Source organism: Aplysia californica, unplaced genomic scaffold (assembly GCF_000002075.1).
Source record: "Aplysia californica isolate F4 #8 unplaced genomic scaffold, AplCal3.0 scaffold00065, whole genome shotgun sequence".
NCBI classification, from domain to species: domain Eukaryota; kingdom Metazoa; phylum Mollusca; class Gastropoda; order Aplysiida; family Aplysiidae; genus Aplysia; species Aplysia californica.
The window spans coordinates 69,981-92,480 of NW_004797335.1; the positions used below are offsets into that span (position 1 = coordinate 69,981).

The 22,500-nt window shown below is 38.3% G+C and overlaps 2 protein-coding genes across 3 annotated transcripts in view; one reads left to right on the plus strand and one right to left on the minus strand.

Annotated features, from left to right (window-relative positions):
- LOC101850543 overlaps positions 1-5,319 on the plus strand; it is a 24,036-nt gene extending 18,717 nt beyond the window's left edge. For both annotated transcript variants that reach the window (XM_005093485.3, XM_013079823.2), the window contains 4 exons: positions 87-207; positions 1,304-1,416; positions 2,281-2,399; positions 2,900-5,319. In XM_005093485.3, the coding sequence (XP_005093542.1) occupies positions 87-207; positions 1,304-1,416; positions 2,281-2,399; positions 2,900-2,903 (357 nt within the window). In that variant the 3' untranslated portion in view covers positions 2,904-5,319. The remainder of the gene's footprint in view (positions 1-86; positions 208-1,303; positions 1,417-2,280; positions 2,400-2,899) is intronic.
- Positions 5,320-11,771: 6,452 nt separating this feature from the next.
- The window catches only part of LOC101850784 (titin), a 43,962-nt gene continuing 33,233 nt past the window's right edge, over positions 11,772-22,500 (minus strand). The window contains exons 15-20 of the mRNA XM_005093486.3: positions 21,868-21,944; positions 20,847-20,907; positions 19,718-19,770; positions 19,020-19,100; positions 17,573-17,652; positions 11,772-16,000 (exon numbers count right to left, since the gene is read on the minus strand). Of these exons, the coding sequence (XP_005093543.1) occupies positions 15,524-16,000; positions 17,573-17,652; positions 19,020-19,100; positions 19,718-19,770; positions 20,847-20,907; positions 21,868-21,944 (829 nt within the window). The 3' untranslated portion in view covers positions 11,772-15,523. The remainder of the gene's footprint in view (positions 16,001-17,572; positions 17,653-19,019; positions 19,101-19,717; positions 19,771-20,846; positions 20,908-21,867; positions 21,945-22,500) is intronic.

A 22,500-nucleotide genomic window follows, 5' to 3' on the forward strand; every position in this document is an offset into this window, starting at 1 on the left:
GGTTGTTTGTACAGGTGATTGTCTTGGACAGGTGGTTGCTAAATCAGGTTCAACTAATTTTTTTGGGGTGTGTGTTTTTTTCACAGGTGTCGATGCAAGCCAAGAACAAACTAGCAGATGTGGTGATAATGGAGTATATCCTGAATCTTATGTCGCAGCAAGGCAAACTGTGGACAGAAGCTGATCATCATAACAAGTACCTGGATGGTCAGTTGAGGAAAAGATATCCTTAGCCAGCTGTTCATTTGTTTTCAGCCCAGAAAGTAAAACTTTTCAGGAGAGAGTAAAAAAAAAAAATAATAATAATAATAACAATAATAATCATAATAGACTGCATTTATATAGCGTTCTTTCCCACATGAGTAGTATAAGCTTTGAGTGCTTTACCTTGATCAAATGATCACTGAGCGTAATATTTCTTTCACACGAGATAAAACATTTCACAGTAACAAGGAAACCAGTTTAATGGCTTAAAGAACTTTCTCAGCCGTACATTAATTATATACACGTAAAGACAACAGTAAAAACAAAACGTATCAGTACTTACTAACACACTACAAATAAAAATTTAAGCAATGAATCATTCTTTTTAAAATTGTACCTACATTATGATTCTTTTCTGAACTGTTTATTTTTTCACCCTTAAGATTCTGATTTTTGCTTTTTATAAAATGTTATTTCTCCATCACATGCAACAAGATTAAGGAACTGTAGTTTATTTTAAATTGTCAAAATTTTGAACTTAATGCAGCTGAACAGCAGGTCAACAATATTATTTATGTGAGGAGCGCACAGGAAGAACAGGATTATCACTTAACAGACATTTTTTTTTTTGGGGGGTTGTTTTAATTAATAAAAGTTTTATGGAAGTTGCAACATGATCAGGTCATATCAGTGCCAAAGATTAGAGATTTTACTTGAGAATAAGGTACAAAGACAAAAAAGAGGACCGATATTGACAATCAATATACGATAGAAAAGGAGTAAACCACAACAGAGCACTTTCAGGTTCCCTATCAAAAGAGGGCTTTGGCGGCGTTGTGCGGCAACGTAAGGTGAATTGGGTTGACAAGGCAGGAAGTGGGAAGTGGTTGTTTGTACAAGTGATTGTCTTTGGACAAGTGGTCTTTAGAGTAGGTTCGGCTGTATATCTGTGATTTGTTTCTTTCGTTATTTTGTTGTGGTCTTTATTATTGTATCAGACTTCTGTACAATCCCTCTGTTATTTTCTATGTGGTTTGCATTTGTTGCGTTTTTCACCTGATAGTTTTGGATGACTGTTATTGTGTCCCACTGTTTTCAGATCTGATCCTGAGCATCGACATTGGCCAGATGTTGAACGTTCAGAAGCAGAGAGACAAAACGACTGAGTGCAAACCTCTGCATAAATTACATGAGAAAGTTGTGTCTGATGTGGTAAGCTTTTTCTTTCTTTCAAGGCGTTGTCCACCCACTGCAGGATGTAGCCCTCCCACAACGACCTCTACTCTGTTTCATCAGCTGTTTTCTGTGCCCAGGTTGTACCCATTCATTGTTTGATGTTGGCCTGCCATCTTTTTTCTAATCCTCCTCTATAGGACTATCTTTGTCCCTATTCGTGGTCTGTATTCTACATGCGTTTTTTGTCCATTTGTGTAACGACGTGGTGGAATCAGGCGCTTGTCAATTTGGGGCATGTGGAGTTATTGATGTCATGTGTAAGTACTGTAAGCTTGTTCATTTGCCTTGCTTTTGATGAAAGAAATACCCTTTTATCTTGAATAGAAGTCGAGATATTTGAAAATGTAGGAGGTGGGGATCGGCTGATTTCAGAGGAAAGATCAACAAGAAAATGGGCGGCAAAGTTTGGTAACTTCAAAAGCTTGAGAGTACTTGAAAACTGAAAATGTACATATTTTATGCCTTTAATTGGCAAGATAGAGGCTGCCAAAGTTTGGTGACTTTCACAGCTCAAGAGTCTTTGGAAACAGTAAATTTTCATTTTTTGTGCCTTTAATCAATGTTTTTAAGTAAAATTGACTCAGAAATGTGTTTTTAAGTGAACATAAAGGTGTTGAGCCAAACAACGAAAATCTGCTTTACAAGGCCTGACAAACGCATGAGTCACGAGTCACAACGGCATCCTGGCTCTTCCGCATTATGAGAAAAAATGATGAATGGCTTATGTCAAATAAGTCATGAAACGGTTAAACTTCTAACTTTTTTTTTTATCTTACGCTATCAATCTATTGAAGTCACTTATTGTTTGTCTCACCCATGGTATGTGTTTCTTCCTGACAGGCCCTTGATGCATTTCTACAACATCTGACCCGTTCTCTTGATGAGGATCTAGCAGATGTGGACGAGTATGAGAGAGGAGTGGAAGACGGTGTGCTCCGACCTATTCCTCTGATCGTCAGGTAGGGAAAAGTTTTAGAGCCTCTTTGGGCATACCTTGATTTTGGTCAGGTTCGAGGCTGATGATCTTCTTCTTTGTTTTTATTCCTCTCCCACTCCTTTTTTCAATCTTTCTCCCCTTCCTTTTACTTTTTCATCTTTTATCTTTCTCTTCTTCTTTTCCCTTCTCCTCCTCCTTTTTTATCTATTTTTTCTTCTTCCTTCTCTTCCTCCTCCTCCTCCTCCTCCTTCTCCTCCTCCTTCATCTCCTTCAAGTTTGGGAGTTGGAGTGAGCTTGATCTGATGTTGTGTCCTAGGGAAAGTCACTTTACATTAATTTTGCCATTAGGCTTGGTCCTAACTTCAGTCAGAGCTGGACGCTAAATTCATAGGTCCTGCCTTTTAAACAATCTTACAGCGTTGCAAGTACCATAGCATTATATTATTCTGTACCATTTACACATTTTTGGCTTTCATTTCTAAGGCTCAATGTGAAAACTTGGATTCTGTTCTTCTTTTTCAGATGACCCTAGTCTTGTGCTTGATCACAATATCCAAGTCATCCTGTGCCTGTCTTTCTGCGATCATTCACTAATCATCACCGTTGATTGTCTGGAGATGAACATCGAGATCGGTCTACCTCTGCATAATATCAATGAATACCCTGCAGTGCCTTACATAGTCCTCATGCACAAAGTTGTATTTTTGTTGTCAATCACATACATCACCATCTCATTTTTTTGTTCTCCATTACATTCTCACTACAGTGAGATTCTGAAAAGGAACGAAGGACTGAAAAGTGGGAGTCAGGTGTCTCCAGAGCACATCAATGCAGTTATAAGCCTGATCCTACAGTAGATTGAGTTTGTGTATTGTGAAGATTGTGTGAAATTCTGGCAAGGACTGTCATATGTTTGTCCATAATCATCAATGAGTACCGAAATGCATGTCTTGTTTGTTAATTTTGAGGGAACGGGAAAAATAGAACTAGCCCTAACTGCCATATCTTTCTTGAATCGGCAAGGAGTGTTATTTTAAAAAATGTAAAGTGCGTAGAGCTTGCTGTTGTTGAGCGGGAAGTTGCACTATACAAATGCTGTCTATAATTGTTCATGTTTACACCCCATTAAGATAACCATTTAGGAGGTTGGCTGCTTCAACCTGATCTGTCAGGACCGACACAGGCTCAGTGAGATACACCGTCAGAACGGGCAGATGGCGATATTCGATAAAATAACTACTACACACAGGAATGGAGCTCGCGTTTTCTGCGTGTGTCTGTGGAGAGCGTTACCTTCACACCACGTGCACGGGTCGGCAGCAGTCCTGCCACAGTTCAAAGTTTTGCTTAGAATGACTCCCAATTTTTCAGCCGCTAAAAGAGCAGGTCTGTTTTATGAATAATGCACCATTTGTTTTTCCATTGCAATAGTTTTACAGACAATCATCATTAATATTGATTGAATTGTTATTTAATAACGCAAAAATCTTGGCTTCAATATTTCAGAGCTTACCGGATACTGAATTACATGTACTTAAAAAATGAGTTGGAATATGTAAAGGCTTAAAGTTTTACTGGAGTAAAATGTCTGAACCAAGCTGTTACCAAGTCTTGAGATACAACTACACTGTTCTCTGTCATTGATGCTGTCTGTATTAGATATCAGTCTGCTTCTTCTTTTGGGTAGCATCACACTTGAAGTCTTGATATCTATCATATACTGAGCCGTACTGCTCAGTTCTTCTGTCGGCCCTTACAGCTTCTCTTGTAGATTTCAATGAGAGTGGCGGCATTTCCTGTCTCAGGGCCCTATGTGTCTTGCAGTGGATATCGGTGAGAGGTAAACTTTTTTCTTATTAGATGTGAGTGTTTTTATGCCCCCAGCGACACAACTTAGATCAATTAGGAGGCAGTCTTCTGACCCTGCCTGTCAATGCCAACCCAGACTAAGAGGGATACAACATCCCAGCAGAAAGACCTGACATATTCGATAAAATGTTTCTACCCACTCGGGAACCAAACTTGGGTCTCCTGTGTAAGACAGCGAAATGCCTAACCTCTACACCACAGATACCTGTCAGTGAGGGGAACCAAGGGCTCTCTATTATCTTCCATTTCTATTGAGCCTCATAAAACACGTTTCGCTTTTACCATATCATTTTCACCTGTTATATGTTACAGACCGCCAGCCCACCCCATAATTAGCACAAAATTATGTAACTGTGTGGTCACATGTCATGTATATTTGAATGTATACTTTGAAGTACCTTCAAACCTGTTCAAGACAACCATCTATTGTCAAAGAGAAAGTTGCCATTTTACACAGGTGGTCTTTTTGAAAACGGTCGTTCCTAAATAGAAAAAGAACGCAAGGGGGGAAGTGGCAAGTAGCCATTTTGTATAGGTGAATGTCTTGGACAGGCAGTTGTTAGAGCAGGTTCGACTGTATTCCTATTGGCACGGAGAAAATTTAGTTTTGCTATTACTCTCTCACAACTCGTAGATAGTTCCTCTATATAACTGGTTTGGCATTTTTGATGTCGTCACAACTTGATGGAAATGGGGACAAAATTGACGTCTCAATCACGTACTTGCATAAGCGACATTTTGCTAATTATTCAGGAGAGCAGTTTGAGATTTTTGGTAACACTGCAAAATGATGGATATGCTAGTTTGAAAAACATTAACAACTCTGTAACGGCTAATGGTATCGATACCAGAATTCTAGAGGCGATAGAGTATAGGTTAAGGACTTGCCTGATGATTCTAACTTGATTTGGCCCAAAATGTCGCCTACGCTCGTACGTATCATGGACGACGAAATGTTCTCTTGAATTATTTTCCTGGAAAATGTGGACTTTTTAAGGCGCAGACCCACAATATTTTCAGTAAATTGTTAAAGAGCTTTGTCATTTTGACAATAAATGCATCTTGTAAATAAATTCATGTTTTGTTTTGATCTATGGTTAGATGATATGAGATGGTGAAAATGGCGAAATGGTATAGGTGTAACGCCCCTATCAACGCATTTAGTACTTTTACTACTAGTACTAGGCTACTTAAGAGGTGGGACCTCCAGAGTGTAATGTTCATCTCCAAAAAGACCAAGCCAAATGGGAAATTTATATAAAATTGCTTTTACCAAGGACACCACATCAGTCCAAGTTGAGTCTCAAACCCCCCGAATGTGCAATCTCGCGATTATTGATCCAGTGGCATAACCACTAGGCTACCTACACCACATGATATAAGATAAACACGGGCATAATTTTTAAGTAAGAGTTTTATAGCACTTGCAACACAATTAGGTCATAGAAGTAACGAAGATTAAAGATGTTACAAGAGAGTAACAAACGTTTGATAGGAAAAAAGGAACAAACCACACCAGAGCACCCGCCAACCACCCACTCAACAGGAGGCAGACATTCAACCAGGGTGTACTTCCGACACCATCTATCAATCGCCTGCATTTTCAAAGATTTTAAGCTGAGAAAATTAAACAAAACCAAGCAAAAACAAATTAAAGAGTTCATAGGAATGGGCTTTATTGGAATGATAAGCAAAGGCACAGTAAAGTGTTAAAAAAAAAAAAGAAAGAGATCTTGGACATATTATATACTACTGCATAGTCTGAAGTTTCAACACTTAAGTAATGGTTGATGAGTAATCCACACATTTCCATCTCTCCACAGTCACAAAGCAAAAATCTTGAAATAGAAGTAGAGTGAACGGTCTAATTACAAGAACGTGTTTGTTAGATCAAGATACTACTACTGCATAGTCACAAGTTTCATCATTATTATACGACTGATGAGACATCCACACATTTCCGTCTCTCTCTACAGCCACAAAGCAAGTCTTGAGATAAGAGTCAAGTAAATGGTCTATTTACAAGAGTGTTTTGTCTTCTTTCTACTGGTTATAAAGAGTCACGATAAATCAACAGAACTTTTAACATTGACACAAGAACATCTGCAAATAAATGTACATTTGACTTTAACAGCGTAATATAAATATGGAGCTACAGGTAAAAAAAACCAAATATTTTCAAATTTAAAAAATAAGTCCCATGAAAAAAAGGCTGTCTCTGTCCAGTGCAGAGACTGACCTGTCACCAATAAAGAAGGAATCTTTCAGCATTACATGGGCCAGTCAAAACAAAAAACAAAAAAAACAATTAAAACCCTCCATCATTTTGAGTTTGTGAAGCACATGGCCACATTAGGGAAAGTAGAATACAAGATATACAGACAAAAACAAATGAATGTTAAAAAAAAAGTAGTAGGGCCTCCCTGTGATGATGTCCTCCAACCACCCACAAGAATATTTAGTAAATGCAAAGATAATATCAAAACTTTGTTGAAAAGGTAAAACATATTCATACAAAAATACAAGTGTTTTTAATAAATTTTTATGAACAGGTACTCTATAAATTTGCTGATTGTTCACTTAGAAAATAAAACTTCTCCCACATGTATTACGAAGTATGATCAGTCAGAGGGAAACGAAATAAGACGATGATTGTAAAAACAAAAGATTCAAAGTTTACGAGTTTCCTGTCACAAATTAATGTGAGGTATACTCGTACATTAAATCTTATAGAGAGAAATGAGTATGTTGACATAAAAATGAGCACAGTGATTTTTTTGTGTTTGTGAAGTTTCAGGTCAAACAAGACACAATGCATCCACGTCAAAGGCACAGAATTGACTCCCAGTCAAGATATAAGACAGAAAGTAGAAATTTTCTCAGACGGAAAATGGGAAAAACTGATCATGACATAAAATATCTCCTCCCCCGTCCCCATCTGTAACCACAGCAACTACTAGCAATGCTGCCATAAGCTGACAAGACGCCTTTCTTTTATATACAGCTGTTTCGAGATAAGAAGTTTTTTTGTCAGTGTAACCATTTAAAAAAGGGCATCCTACTGAAATCGGAATTCTAATTTATTCAAAAGCTAGTCACATTTTCAGTTTTCCAACGACATGACCACATATTACTCGGAAACAACAAGAAGACTGGGAGAAATGAAGTACTGGTACGGAGTTAAAGATGGCAGGGAAGAAAAGAGAAACTACAACTACAAGAAATGTTCACATGATTTGTAAATTGTTGCCTGAGTGCAACAAACCTGTAACCCACACTATGTCAAAAAATACATTTTTTGCTTTTTTCTACTCAAAGTAATGATTCGGATTTTGTGCCAAATTTTTAGACATGTAACTCAATAAACATCGCCAGTGCAAAATTCCTACTTTAATTTTTAACAAACATTGTTAGATGAAATGACAAAGTTTTTTTCCTTTCTCCCTTTAAAATTTTGTTTTTGTGTAAAACAGGGTTGTTGTACTTGGGCGACGATACTGCCATATCACAAGAAGCATCATTGTAAATGTATCTGAGAGAAACCAAGTGAACCATGATGTACAGACTCCAGAACAGTCAAAACAAATTCTATTTGTATTTTTTGTAAACACTAAAATTAAACACCAAATGCGTCAGACAGCAGTAAAGGGCAGTGTTCAAAAAGTATTTTGCTTTTGTAAGCGTTTTATGTATACAGCACTTGCAACACAATAAGGTCATATATAAGTGCCGAAGATTAGAGATGTTACAAGAGAGTAACAAAGACCAAAAAAAATGAAGAGAGATAAGGACGACAGATGTCTGATGGGGAAGAAGGAGAAGACCACACCAGAGCACCCATCAACCACCCACTCAAAAAGTGCACACGACAAGAACAGGAATTTAGCCTGCTCCACACATTAAATTGATGGAAACAGAGGTCAGCATTCAATAGGTAGGCCAATCTCTGTCCTCCTTATCGATGAAACGGCAGCTGCACCAGTAGAACACACACCTGGCACAACACACTCCCAGCTGGGAGAAAATTTAATACTTGGCCAGACCCTCAGAAAGAGATCAATCTGGACACCAACTTGGACTCATAATTCTGCACGATGGCCGAGTTTGTAAACAGTTCCAGGCACATGGATTAGAAACAGAACACCTTTCAAATATTTGTTTTTTTAAATGGTGACACAACCAGTGAATATATTGATCAAATAAGATCAAATTGCCTTTTTATAAAAGATGTAGCCTATACCGTACACTGAGGTAAACTTCATAAAAACTTTTAAAAGCGAAGGAAATGTACACTAACATGCCTTGTCCATAAAATATTCAGATTCACAACGCTAACATAGAGGAATAAATTTTTCTTACAACTGGCTTTCAGCTGTTCTCATTAAGCAATCATATACTGATGACCCAAAAAAACTTGCATAGAGAGCTATACATACATGTGCCAAAAGGTCACTCTAAATATAACAAAAACACATCAGTCTTCAAGAGGACACAACCTGGGCCACATGTAAATCATACATATCAAAAGTTTTCGTTATAAAAGTCATGTGTATAGACAAAAGATGATAAATAGTCAAAAGGTGATAACCGTTTGATGTAAGTTTTTAAAATTATTTAATACTCTCACTCTCCACTTCCCCAGCTCTCTCTCGCTCTCTATCCCCTCTTCCCTCCCCCCCCCCCCCCCAAACCAACCTCTTCCAAATACCAATCAAGCCATCTCTCAATATAATTCGAATCGGGATGAAGACCCATCCAACCTGCTGAAAAAATGACATTTACTTGAACTTTACCGAATCTTTCTCTCAGGCCTACACACACCGTATTACGATTGAGCTTACTGAACGCCTTGCCTACCTATCTGTAAATTCTTCTAGACTACTCACATCTTCTCATTCTCGGCATCATTGATCGATTTACTTGGCTATCTACCAATTCATCTACAACCTCGCACACAAAACACACACAAATACACACAAATACACACACTACTCCTTCTAATCTAACTCTTGAGCTTATCGATTGATTGGCCTACTTACCTACGAATACTTTTACAAGACTACACACACGTTCTTATTTCTGAGTTAACTGATTGATTCACCAAGTTATCTAACATATACCTACCACTACTGTATATAATATTATTTATAATGCATGAACAAGTACAAGGGAGATAGGACGGGGCACTCTGGCCATGTGAAATAGTTGGCAAGTAGAAGTGTCAATATAAGAGTCTTCTTGTGCCTATTTGGAAGCTGACATTGCTTTAGTCCGTGTTTGTGTGTATGTGTGTGTGTCTGTATGAGTGTGTGTGCGTGTATTTCTATGTGTGTGTGTGTGTGTGTCTGTATGAGTGTGTGTGCGTGTATTTTTATGTGTGTTTGTGTGTAAGTGTGTGTGTGAGTCTGTTTATGAGTACAAGTGTGAGTGTGTGTGTTTATGTGTGTAAGTGTGTGTGTGTGTGTGTATCTGTCTGTTTATGAGTACAAATGTGTGTGTGTGTGTGTGATTGTTTGTGTGCCTGTGTGTATCTGTGTGTGAACAGAGGTCAGGGAAAAACTAATGAATGTTGTCTTTCATTTAGATAAAATCCCCAAACCACAACTACATTGACTTTTTTCCAAATTTAAATGAGTTATGAGTATCATTTTCATTTCCACCATCCATGTTTCTTTTTGTAATGTTAAATACAGTGAAAGTAAATCAACTTTCTACTTCCAATTTATCCAACTCACTTGGCACTTACTAGCACATCACCTGCACTACAACCTGACAGTGAAAAAGGCACTATAAAATCACAATGGCTTTGTTAAACTTTGAAACGACAATACACAGTTTATCTACGCAGGAGATGACTTTCTTTGCCATTGACAACGCATAACAACAAGTGATATCGTACAATAAAATAGCTTCAACATATACACTGTATAAATGTAATTATGGACATTAGAAAAAATTTTGCAATAACATCTAAACTTTGTCTTTATTACATTACTGATTCAAAAGAAATTGAAGCTAAGTCTACACTTTTGCTACGCCAAGCAACATGAGAAATTTTGTGTGAGAGTTTCGTAAGTGAACTCTATCATGCTCATTTATCTCAAATAAAAATCAGACAGCTATGGAATGTGGCATCACAACACAATTTCATTCACAACCTGTCATCGGAATGTCAACCATCTCAAGAGAAGGAAAAGCCTTGTACAGAAGAACAACCGAAAGGATCAGAAATGGAGACTTACACGACTAAGTACATGCACTAGTGCTATTTACAACTGAATACCCTGCACAAACAGGTCACAAATCATGTCATCGGAGTCGCAAGCAATCCACTTAAGTCCGTTTGGGTACTTTTTACATTACAGACAAAGAAAATTAGTTTTTGTTGTGTTGTTCATATCAGGAATCATAAAACGTAAGAAAATTGTAAGCCTTGGTTATAGCATTTTGATCATGTTGAAAGGCGCATTTTTGATAGATCTTGGAAGGGTGTAAATATTTAAAATTCTGAAAACTTGGACATAAGTGGATTGATTGCAACAGAAATGATATGGACAAAACAAGACACTTGGAAGCCCTTCAAAAGTTTAAATTTGCTATTACTGTTTCCCGAGTACTGGAGTAAATATAAGTACGATACTTGCTTATGAAATATGCAATAACATGTGGAGACAAATAACTCAGGTGGATGACAACTTTCAGCATAATATACAAGAAAATTTCTGTGAGATTTTTAGAGAATTCCGACTGTGACTGACACTTTGACAGAGTTAAGTTTTCCACCTTCAGCTAATATATTATCTCAACCACGTATTACAAGTTGCTCCTCCCCACTAAAGAATTTTACTGCAATCCAAGAAGTTGGCATATTTCATCTTTATAATAATAGCAATTATTTTAATAGCGACCATAATAATGATAATGATAATAATAATAATTATTACAATAATAATATTAATATATGAGGCACAACGCAGTGGAATCAGGCTCTCGTCAATTTTAGGGCATACGGAGTTGATGGTATCATCTTAAGGCAAGTCCATTTTCCTCGTTTTGGGTGAAAATAATATCCATCTATGTTGAATAGAATTCGAGATATGTGTGATTGAAGGAGATGAGGGTCATCTGGTTTCAGAGGTAAAATTAGCTAGAAGAAGCCCGCAAAAGTTGAGTTATTTCTTTAGCTTGAGAGTCCGTGGAAACTGAAAATTTACATTTCTTCTGCCTTTAATCAACGTTTTTCAGTAAAATACACACAGAAATGTGCTCTATAATGGGCATGAAAGTCAAAAAACAAACCTTCGGGAAAAAATTCACAAACCTGTGGGAAAATGCCAATTTCTTGACTTTAATTATTTTGGCGAGCGCTTGATTTCACCACGCTGCCTCATATATTGTATTTATACTATGCATATCACTACCAGAATGGAGGCTCTAAGCCCTTTAGAAATCTATCATGACCAACGCAAAAGATCCTACAGCATTCCAAACATTCTCAGATCTCCAGGAAGACTATGTCTTCTACTTCTTCTTTTCTTTCCTTCTCTCACTTGCCCCTCACATGGACACTGGTGGCCACCTAATCTTTCAAGCCAATCCTGCTTATTGCCAACATAATACATTTCAATGTAATCGTATTTGAGGAAGTTTCATGTCTCCATCGAAACTATTTAGATAATTGAGGAGGAAGGCTGCCTTGACCCTTTTTAAAAAGAGTTTTAAGGCACTTGCAATACAATAAGATCACATAAGTGCCAAAGATTAGAGGTGTTACAAGAGAGTAACAAAAGCAAAAAAGAAGGAGAGGAGATAAGGACGACAGATGTTAGATAGGAAAGAAGGAACAAACCTCACCAAAGCAACCGCCAACCACCCATGTTTTGAACCTGCCAGTCAGCCCCGACCTAGGCTGAGAGGGACACAAACACATGTCAAAAACGTCTCAAATTGCAAAACATGAAAAAGACTATGAAAAGTGAAAAATCTTCACTACACATAATAGATATTGGCCACTACAGTACAAAATGTGCTCAATACATTTTCTTGAAGCTATACAAAATGACTTAGTACAAACAACTTTTTCCATTACATCAGGTAATACCTTCCATGCTGAGCCTGTTTTAAATGGCACAAGAACCTCTATCTGAACAAAATAAAAAAAGAGCAATATTAACTACAACGTAGACACATAATACTTCCAGTGACGACAGACAAGCCACATCAGGTCTCAAAGAGACCTTATATTAGCTTATGCAGTTGCGAGTGTCGTAAAACTTTAATCAAATCAAAACAAACAAAGCCTGAAGCGACAACAAAAAATGAGAGTTGCAATTTGTGGAAGGAGAAGAACATCTCAAAAGACAAAATGACACTCTTATCTCTGTAACTTAGTTTTAGTAAGAGTTTTCAGGCACTTGCAACACAATTATGCCATAAAAGTTCTGAAGATAAAAGGTGTTACTTGGGAGCAGCTTTCAGCTGATTTTGCACAAAACAAGATCTTAAGACAGCAAACAGAAACAATAAAAATGTTAAAATCAGGAACCACATATCTTTTTCAAAACAATTACTTTGGCTTGACTAGTATTCTAACAACTAATCAAATAAACGCAACATAAGATGCCAAACTAGGATCATGATCACAATAACAACACATCAATAAAAACATATATCAGCAGCCATACACAATCCCATACACATGTACTGACCTTCACAAATTTTGCAGTCAAACTGGTTTATAGCTCTATCAAAATTTATCTTTGTAAAAATAAATTCACAAATTCAGAAAATACAGAATACAAAATCCGTAAACACCACTGCAAAAATTTTTTTTTTAATTGAGATATATTATCTGTGATGGAAACCAAAAAAAAAAAAAAAAGAAAGGAAACTTGCCTGTGCCACAAAGCCCAAAAGCCAAATGTCAAATGTGGGGTAAGGAAAAAATGCAGCCAACTGGACATCGACAATTTGAGGCTATTGTTTGAGTAAAGAGATCCATATCAATATAATGACAGTCATTTAGTTCTGAGAAAAGGCAAGGCAAACCACCAATAAGAAAGATAAAGAAGTATGACCTACCAGTGGCGCTCACCAACCATCTCCTCATTATAGGCTGAATAAATACACCCACAGTAAAACCTTGTTATAATGTACTCTCAGCTGTGACATTCACTTTCTAAATTTATGAAAACTATTATTTTTACTCATCAAAAGCTACCTTCTAAAATGTACCTACATGAAACGTATTTTTGCTGCAACGTTAATTTTTAAAAAAACTTAGTGATTAAAAGTCTGTTCACAACATATGGAGTACATTGTGAGAATAAAACAAAGAAAGGAAAAGCCATAGTTTTTCCTGTTGTCGTTTTGCCATCAGTGAATGTTTGCATTTCCCAGTCCCTCTCATCTCTCTGCCCCTCATACAAACAAATGTACAGGGATTGAATAAGTGAATAAATATATATAACACTCAGTACCATTCCCTGTCACTGCCACTTTTTTTTTGCTTTTTAGCCAATACGTATCATGGCTAAGACGTTCAAGATCTTGAGTCCAAAGAGAGAATTGTAATGTTATACCAAGGTTTTACTGCAGAAGTATTCTTATATAAAATTGATATATATCACACATACATCTGAAGCACTTATCTGGTCCACTATTGAATGACTTCTGTGACATCTGGTCCACACACATAAAAAAATATCTTCCATAAAACCAAACTTCACAAGAAAGCTTCAAAAGGGAGCAAGGGGGGGGGGGATTGGTCCAAACTGACATAATATAATACATCATAATAATCTATAACATTTGTATGGTGTAAATTCCCACTGAGCAGCAAGCTCTGTGCACTGCACAACCTATATAGATTTAAAGATAAATCCTCCAAACACTTCAAACTTCAATAACATACGCTACAAAAGACAACATAAGTCAGTGTTTACAAACATTATATCTTATGGCATTAAACAAAACGAACTGTCTGCTGATTAAACCAGGAGCACTACTGTGAGTGATTGCTCAGTATTCTATATCAGAGTGACATAAAAGAAGCTCTATCACATTCTCCATGGCATAAAAAAGGCACATCAGCTCAAGTAAGGCACTTTTAGGTCTGCATCAATTCATTTATCACAAAAAGTGGACAGATCAGAACAAATCTGGTGATGGCAATGACTGACAAAAACAAGTGAGCTGCCTCAAGTACAAATGTGTTAAGTATTACCTTTGCTTCTTTCTTCTTTCTTTCGAATTGTGCAGTTGAGCTTTGCATGCTCTTTTGATAGTTTGTGCTCTGTATGGATGTGAGAAGTATTCAAGACCGAAAGCCCTTGGAAATCCAAGGAAAAAGAGAACCAGACCGACTGCAACAACATTCAAATTTGACACTGCTGACGCAGTAAGCATAGATCGACATGAACAGAGTCACTGAGGGTCTGCACAAGGAGTCCTTCAGACGAGAAAAGCATTGGGGTTTTCAGGAAGTTTTCTTCCCTGACCCAGGACAATGGAATCTTACTGACATTTATTTACAACAACTTTACTAAACTTCTAAAAGCCACATTCACAATACATTAAAATCCCAGTCAACCTTTCCCACAAAAATTGTCAGTCAAGCTATCCTTATGCAGAGCAGACCCATTTCACTTTTTGACTTAACACTGTAATCAGTCCCTGTCTTCCAAATACATTTTGTTTAACTGGTGACCCCGTTAGCATCATACCAGCATTTACCAGACTGCCTGGCAAATGGCAAACCTCTATGGTATCGCTGATCTATGAAGCAGAGCAGAGCTAGCTTTTACGACTGATTTCAGTTTCCATACTTTGTTTCAGTAGATAATTCAGGTCTCACCATCTGAAATATTCCCCAGACAAGGAAAGCAGGGGCAATTTGACAGTTTATCCTTCCAAAAATTGAAGCATTGGAGTATTTTTCCGCCAGACATCTTCCCAATTAGCATCTTTTTAACTAACTGTGAGAGCAACCTTAAGCACACCCACCAAAACGTCTAGAATTCTATCTCTTGCAAGCGAAAAGCCTTAACATCACGACCACTTGCATAAGCCGGGCTTGTTCAGAAATACGGGAACAAAAAGTATGTACATTTCAAAACAGCCACGGCTTCAAAGGAGTGAAACCTTCGTCATTTTTCGGAGCCACAAAAATTTAAAGAGAAATAGAATCCCCTAGCAAGGTCTCTAAAATTTCAGAATTATGGCATTCCCATTTTGAACTATATCTAGGCCACCCTTACTTCCATGCCTCTCACCATTTCACACAGCAGTGCCAACAGATTCGTTTCCACCATACAGCATTGGCGGCTCTTTCTCTATGTGACCATCAGCAACCACATCGTCAGCCCCACCATCTTTGTCTGCATCTGGAGTCTCGTCTGCCACCACCCCTCGATCCCCATCTCCCATCCCCTGATCTCCATCTCTCATCCCCTGATCTCCATCTTCCATCCCCTGATCTCCGTCCCGTACTCCCCCATCACCGTCAGCGTCCACACCCCGAGCGTCTGTGTTCAAATCCCCCTCAGCTTCAACCGCCTCTGCTGCAGCAGCCTCGACTTTCATCTTCTCGTTGAGGGCAGCCGTCTTGGCAAAGTCGATCTCCGAGTAGTCTGACTTGATCTCGCCTTCGACTTCTTTACCCTTGTTTTTCTCTTTCTTTGTCTTCTTCTTCTTTTTCTCTTCCGCCTGTGCATTGGGAAAGTCCACTGTCACGTACACCAAACCGTCCGGATTCTGAAAGTGAGAGTTGCTTGCTTGAGTACAAATAAGCACATTCACACATTAGTCATTTGGCATAGGGAAAAGGCAAGACGGACAGAAATAACATAGAGAAAAAAAAAAAAGAAAAGAGACTTACAAGTGGCGCCCTCCTACCATCAGTTTAAAAAGAAAGGAACATAAAAAATTCCACCACAGCTTGCCCCTGATGTCAGAGCTAGTAGAGTGATAGAAATTACATCGGCGCTCACTGAGCTGGGAGGAAGATGGCCAACCCAATATCAAGTTTTCACGGAGAAAAATTATCATTGCATTACCCGTCCTTTTCGGGGAGACTTTAAACCATTTCACAGAAAAGAAATAAGAGAAGAGCACTTCCCATGTCGCCCTTTTCCAGCTTGCAGAAAATATTTATGAACCATTTTCTCTTTTCAGTCTTCACAAAAGATCAGTCATTTTCACTAAACATTTACTTTTATATGATTTCACTATGAAAACTTGAAAAGAGGCACAAAATGTACAGCTGTCTTTTTACTGCTAAGTAAAAGAAAGTTAAACACTGCACAATTTTTTCGCACTCAAAGTAAAAAGGTTGCAAAGAAGAAAACTCACTTTCTTGGAATGTCAAAAATAATTCAGTAAAGATTGGGACACTGTTCTAAACTTAGTATATATAAGAACTTCGCGATACAATCATAAGGTGGCAGCATTTTCTGCTTTACCTAATACTCATCCTCCGGCATAACTTGCAGAAATCATTTTAAAATAAAAGAATTGAAAAAGTTCTACTACAAGCCTGCCCAATGCTTGAAGCTCTTAGATAGAAGGAAATATTGGCCCAACAGTCAGCAGAGAGACCCAAAACTCTCTGGTGGGCTGGAGAACCTGCGGCGAACAGTAACCTTCGTTTGTTTTAGTAAGGTTTTACGCCGCTCACAACTGCATGAGGTCGTACGAGCGCCAAGGGGTGGATGTCAACAGGAAAGTCCAAATGAGGATTCAGGCTTACTCTGCTCACCTGTCTAGCCTCAACAGCACAAAGTCCGCTTCGACTATCAAGGCACCCCAGAAATAGCAGTGCAAAAGAGAGTGACAAACATACAACAAAAAAAAGTAGAGGAAAATGATGATAGCAGGGATGAGGGAAAAAAAAGCAGCAGTTCCCCCTATGTTGTTCAGGCACAGTATAACCATGACATTGATAAATCAGCCCATTTACAATTCTACAGCGCATAAGAACATGTGCTAATATCCCCCCTTTGGGAATGGCCTAAAGACAACTTCAGTCAGTGGCACCGCCCTGGTGGGCAACCTTCACATCAGAGACTGGGAGTTCCAGCGGCGGCGGTGGCGGGACGGAGGAGGAGAGGGGTGGAGGGGAGGAGGAGGGGAGGAGGAGGGGAGGAGGAGGGGAGGAGGAGGAGAAGGAGGAGGAGAAGAAGAAGAAAAAGATCTAAAACTATTCAAATAATTATTTTTAATCTACCAACAACACAAGAAAGAGCAGATTAAAAGAAACAAAGGAACAAATGAATAAAGGAATAAATGAACAAACAGACAAAGAAACAAAGAGCCAGGGAATATTACCACTTCGCGTCCAGCCTTGTTCTCTTCTTTCTCTCGGAGTCTGTTGTTGTTGATCACTCTGGCGTTGGCATAAATATGCTCTGAGGACATACACAATACACCAATTGACTTTTTACTCCCATCGCAACCCATTTCAGGTATATATATATATATATCATTTCAGGTATATATGTATCATTTCAGGTATATAAATATATATATATATATATATATATATATATATATATATATATATATATATATATATATATATATATATATATATATATATACATACATATTTGTTGTTCCTCTGAATCTCAGCTCCCATCCTTGTACCATTTCAGTTTCTGCTCCCATCAACACAATTTAGGTCTTTCAGGAGGTGGGCTGCGTCGACTCTACCAATGTCATAGCTATCCCAGCTGAGAAGGATTCTACATCCCAGCATACAAACGGATGTACTCAAATAAAGAAAAAAAAATTCTCAACTCAGGCATCAAACTCACATCTTCTGCTTGCAGAGATGAAGAACCTAATCATACATTACAGATGCTGGTCATTTGTGTTTCTCCCCATTACAGAAATTACAATAGTATAATGGTCAAAACATAATTTGTTACACCCTTATTTTAAGATTTCTAGTTACTGAAATTACAAAAATGGCCATTATTTTTTCTTCAATACAGCAGGGTTTGTTTAATGAACCCAAAACCCAGTTACTCTTAGAATTTTCACTTTTGTCAATTCCAACAGTTGTTTCTCAGGTTAGCACTATTTTTCTTTACTTTTCTCAAAACAACCAAAAATGACTTTGGCAGTAGCAGACTTACCAACTTTTTCAAAACTCAATCTGGGATCCCCTGTGTCACAACATCAGACTGATCAACACTGAACAAGATTAATCTAAGTGGGATTGGTTTTGATGCAGTGAATGTTTTTTTGTTGCTGTTTTGGCAAGAGTTTTACAGCACTCGCAACTGCATAAGGCCATACCAGGGTGCGGGACACATCAATCATTTTCAGTTTGGAAAGAAATAATTTTGAATTTTGCCCGGGTGGCGGCCGAAGCCTAGTCTTATCGATTTTAAAACCACCTTAGGATCTTTAATGTGCGCAACTTGCACACGGGACCTCAGGATTTTTCGCCTTTATCCACGAGGGCTGGGAGTTGTGATCTTATCTATCCTAAGATCAGGGGTGCGACTGAAAGACAGCAGTAAGTAGGAGCCAAAGGAGGGATTAATGGGAAGGGGGTCAGAAAGTGAAGATGAAAGCAGAGAGCACGAAAGGAGGTGAAAGGAAAATTTTTTATTTTTTTTTAAACAAAATTTTCCATTGCTGCTAAGATCCGAACTCGGGACCTGTTGAATGAGAGGCGAACACCATAACTTCTAGACCATGAGAGCCCCTTCTGCAGTTGTGGTATGACCTTGACAATAAAAAAAAACTAACTGATCATAAGTACCTTTCTTGTCTACTGGAGGAGCCCGTTTAGGCACATTGACATATGTGCCGTCTTCAGCGCCTGGCTCATCATCTTCCGGGTCTGCGAGGGGAGACATAAAAATGGTAACTGTAAATGTGAGGCATCGTGGTGAAAACAGGCACTTTCCAAGATAAGGAAATCAAAAGCAAAACACTCAGAAAATGCCACTATTACATGGAGTGATTTTTCAACAACTCCTGGGCTTTTTTAATCTACACTACTACAATAAGCAAAAGATTACACTTACAGTCTAGCACGCACAAAGCGAAATCGGCAGGACACAGAAATAGTTTCATCATGTACGTGTTTTAAATACAAAGGATAGGCATGAATAGGAAGAAATGCGGGACCTAAAAATCGGCTCTGTGCGTGTTTCACTATGAGTGTGTTCGCAATATGTGTGACAGACTGTAAATGAATCGGTGTCACTGAGGAGGGCTACCTCTCGTGTGACAACGCTGGCGACTTTGGTTTGGACATTGTTGATATGGATGTCTTCCTGTTGAAGATAGATGGCTGTTTGCCTCTGTCTTTTGGCTACAAGATAAGAATTGTCAATTCAAAGGATGAAACCATTTCCTGGTTTAAGATAAACATTGACATTAATAAATCTTTTAACCAAAAAAACAAGTCTGCAAATCTGATACAAAAACTTATTAATTTCCGTAAGTTTTTACCGTCACTGAAGTCATCATCATCGCTGTAATCCGCTGGTTTGGGTACAGGTTTTCTGTGAAGTGACACACGCACACACAAAAACATGTTATGATGGATAATAATTTGGAAGGAGATAAAATGGAGAGATAAACTAAAGATTTCAGATCTAAATCATTAGTTGATTTTGTCAAGTCTAGTAAGTGACCATAAGTCAGACCCTGTCCACAACAGCCATCTGTCAATAATGGTCACTTTTCTCTCTGATCTTGAGTGACTGTTATGGGCCGGTTTTTAGTTTTACGGTTTTACGGCACTCGCAACTACATAAGGTCATATGAGCGCCAGAAGATTAGAGGTATTACAAGAGAGTAACAAACATAAAAAAAGAAGAAGAGGGGATAAGGACGATAGATGTTTCATAGGAAAGAAAAAGCAAACCCCACCAAAGCACCCCCCAACCACCCACAAGGGACAGGTTTCACTGTTTTAGTTTTTTAAAAGTTTCCATAAGAGTTTTACTGCCCTAGTATAACACAAAAAGGTCATACAAGTGCCAAAGATTACAGGAGTTACAAGAGAATAACAAACACAAAAAAGGAGAGATCAGGACGACAGATGTTTGATAGGAAAGAAGGAGCAAACTATACCAGAGCATCCGCCAACCACACGCAGGTTCGACTGTAGTTGTTTGTTCCCCGATAACATACTTGGATGTAAAGTATTTGTATACAAGCACTTCAGTCTGTTATGTATACTACACACAGATGCTTCATCTTCATTTTTTTTTTTCTTTCTGATCCATAGCTTCCCAAACAGTCCATTTCTACTTCTAATCCCGCTCAGTTGCTAAGTGAGATGGATGTTAAATTTGGAAGTTCTGCCTCTTAGAAAGCCCAACTTTGTTAAAAAAGTAACTAAATTCATACCATAGTACAGCTGAATTATCCATGCCAATCACCCATTGTTGCGGATAAAATGGTAATCTTAGACAGGTGGTCCTCTTGGACAGTTTCATTATAAAATAAGAAAAAAATACAATTAAAGGGGGAGAGAGAGAAGTGGGAAGTGGTCCTTTGTACAGGCGATAGTCTAGGACAGGTAGTCTTTAGAGCAGGTTCAACCGTTTTATCATACTATTTCTTATCTTACCTTGAAAACAAGCTTTTCATCCTCACCCAAGGGCCTGGGGGATCTCCATCTGAGTTTCCAACTGAGGGATACAGGAAAATGTGGTCGAGTCATTGATTTGATGAGTTTATGCAACACCAGAGAATTCTACCCATACACCGATTGATTTATAATCTTCACCCAAGACACACTTAAGATAACAGATTTTTGCAGAATGTGTTTATATTGCCTCCCAAAGTCCAACCCTTCGTCCTCGTCGGGGGAGGTGGAAACAGGACAAAGTAGGGGATAGCTGGGTCTGGGTGAAGTACGGTGTGACTTTATGTCACTGAGGCGTTACGCTAGCCGTGAAGGTCGACCCGGGTCACCCCGAAATGTTGCTGGCTAAAGGGGCGGTGGTGAAACCATGACTGGCCTAGCAAGCCGACGGCGGATAATTACTGCTATGAAACCAACAAAAACAATTTTTTTTATATCTCAGGTTTGACATTGCGTTCCTGGGGAAGGCACTTTACACAAATTTTCCTCACTTCAACCAGGTGGAAATAGGTACCTAACCATAGACAGTTTAAGATCTTGTCAGTACGTTAGTCAGCACTTACAAAATGGCAGCTTGCACTGTACACTTTCCAGGAAGTGGAGATTGTTTCAGAATGCTATCAGGTCTGCTGGTGTAATAATGTAGATTGTAAAGCGCATAGAGTCTGCTGTTGGGTGGGACTTTGCGCTATGCAAATGCTATCTATTATCATCTTTTTGCCTAAACTAGTCATGTTAACACTCTGCAAACACACAGCCAGCAGTACAAAATACCCTATCTCGTCACCCGGCCAGGAGAATGGCTACAACTACTTCCCAGGGGGGGGGGGGTCACAGAACTGCGTCAATTGACTGGAATGTATAATTTTCAGTCGTATTATTGCAGCAAGTGACCTCAAAGTGTTAAGAAGTAATGTCCATTTAAAATATCGATCGGGCAAAAATTTTGAACTGAAATAGGTAAATGACAAAGGCCCATCAACAAGAACAGCGATCAGCGTACCGCTATGTCCATTCTCTGTGGAGCGGTTCCTCAGACGACTCACAAAATCAGTCAGCTGCTTTGGCAACATCGGCCGACTGAAAATAAAAGACAACAAAAAAATAATAATGAAAGGCAAATCTTTACCGACTGATCATAAAAGACATCAGAAAAGAAAAAGAAAATGTCAGTCTTTACAACATGTTTGTGAGTTTAACATTATTAACTGGATTCCTTCCGTATCACTGGCCTTCTGAAACAGACACACAGAAACAATGAAGTGTCTATGTGGTTTGCATATTTTCCTTTAAAAACAGAAAATTTGACTACTAAAAGAAAAGCTTCGATATCAGCGGATTTAATTAAAGAGTAAAAATTTGATACTAAAATAATACATTGGACTTACATCCATTTATAGTAACAAATGCTAAAAGACAAGGCATTACAAGAATTAAGGGTCGGGGGGGGAGGATCCTAAATTACCAAACTTTACACAAAATTTCATGGCTGAGGGAAATACATAAATAGCGAGACTATGATAAAATACAAGTCATGTTTTTCAACATATATAAGACCAAAAAGTGCTGGAGGTTAAAGATATTACAAGAGAGTAATATACATAAGAAAGAAGGAAGATAGATGTGTCAGAAGAAA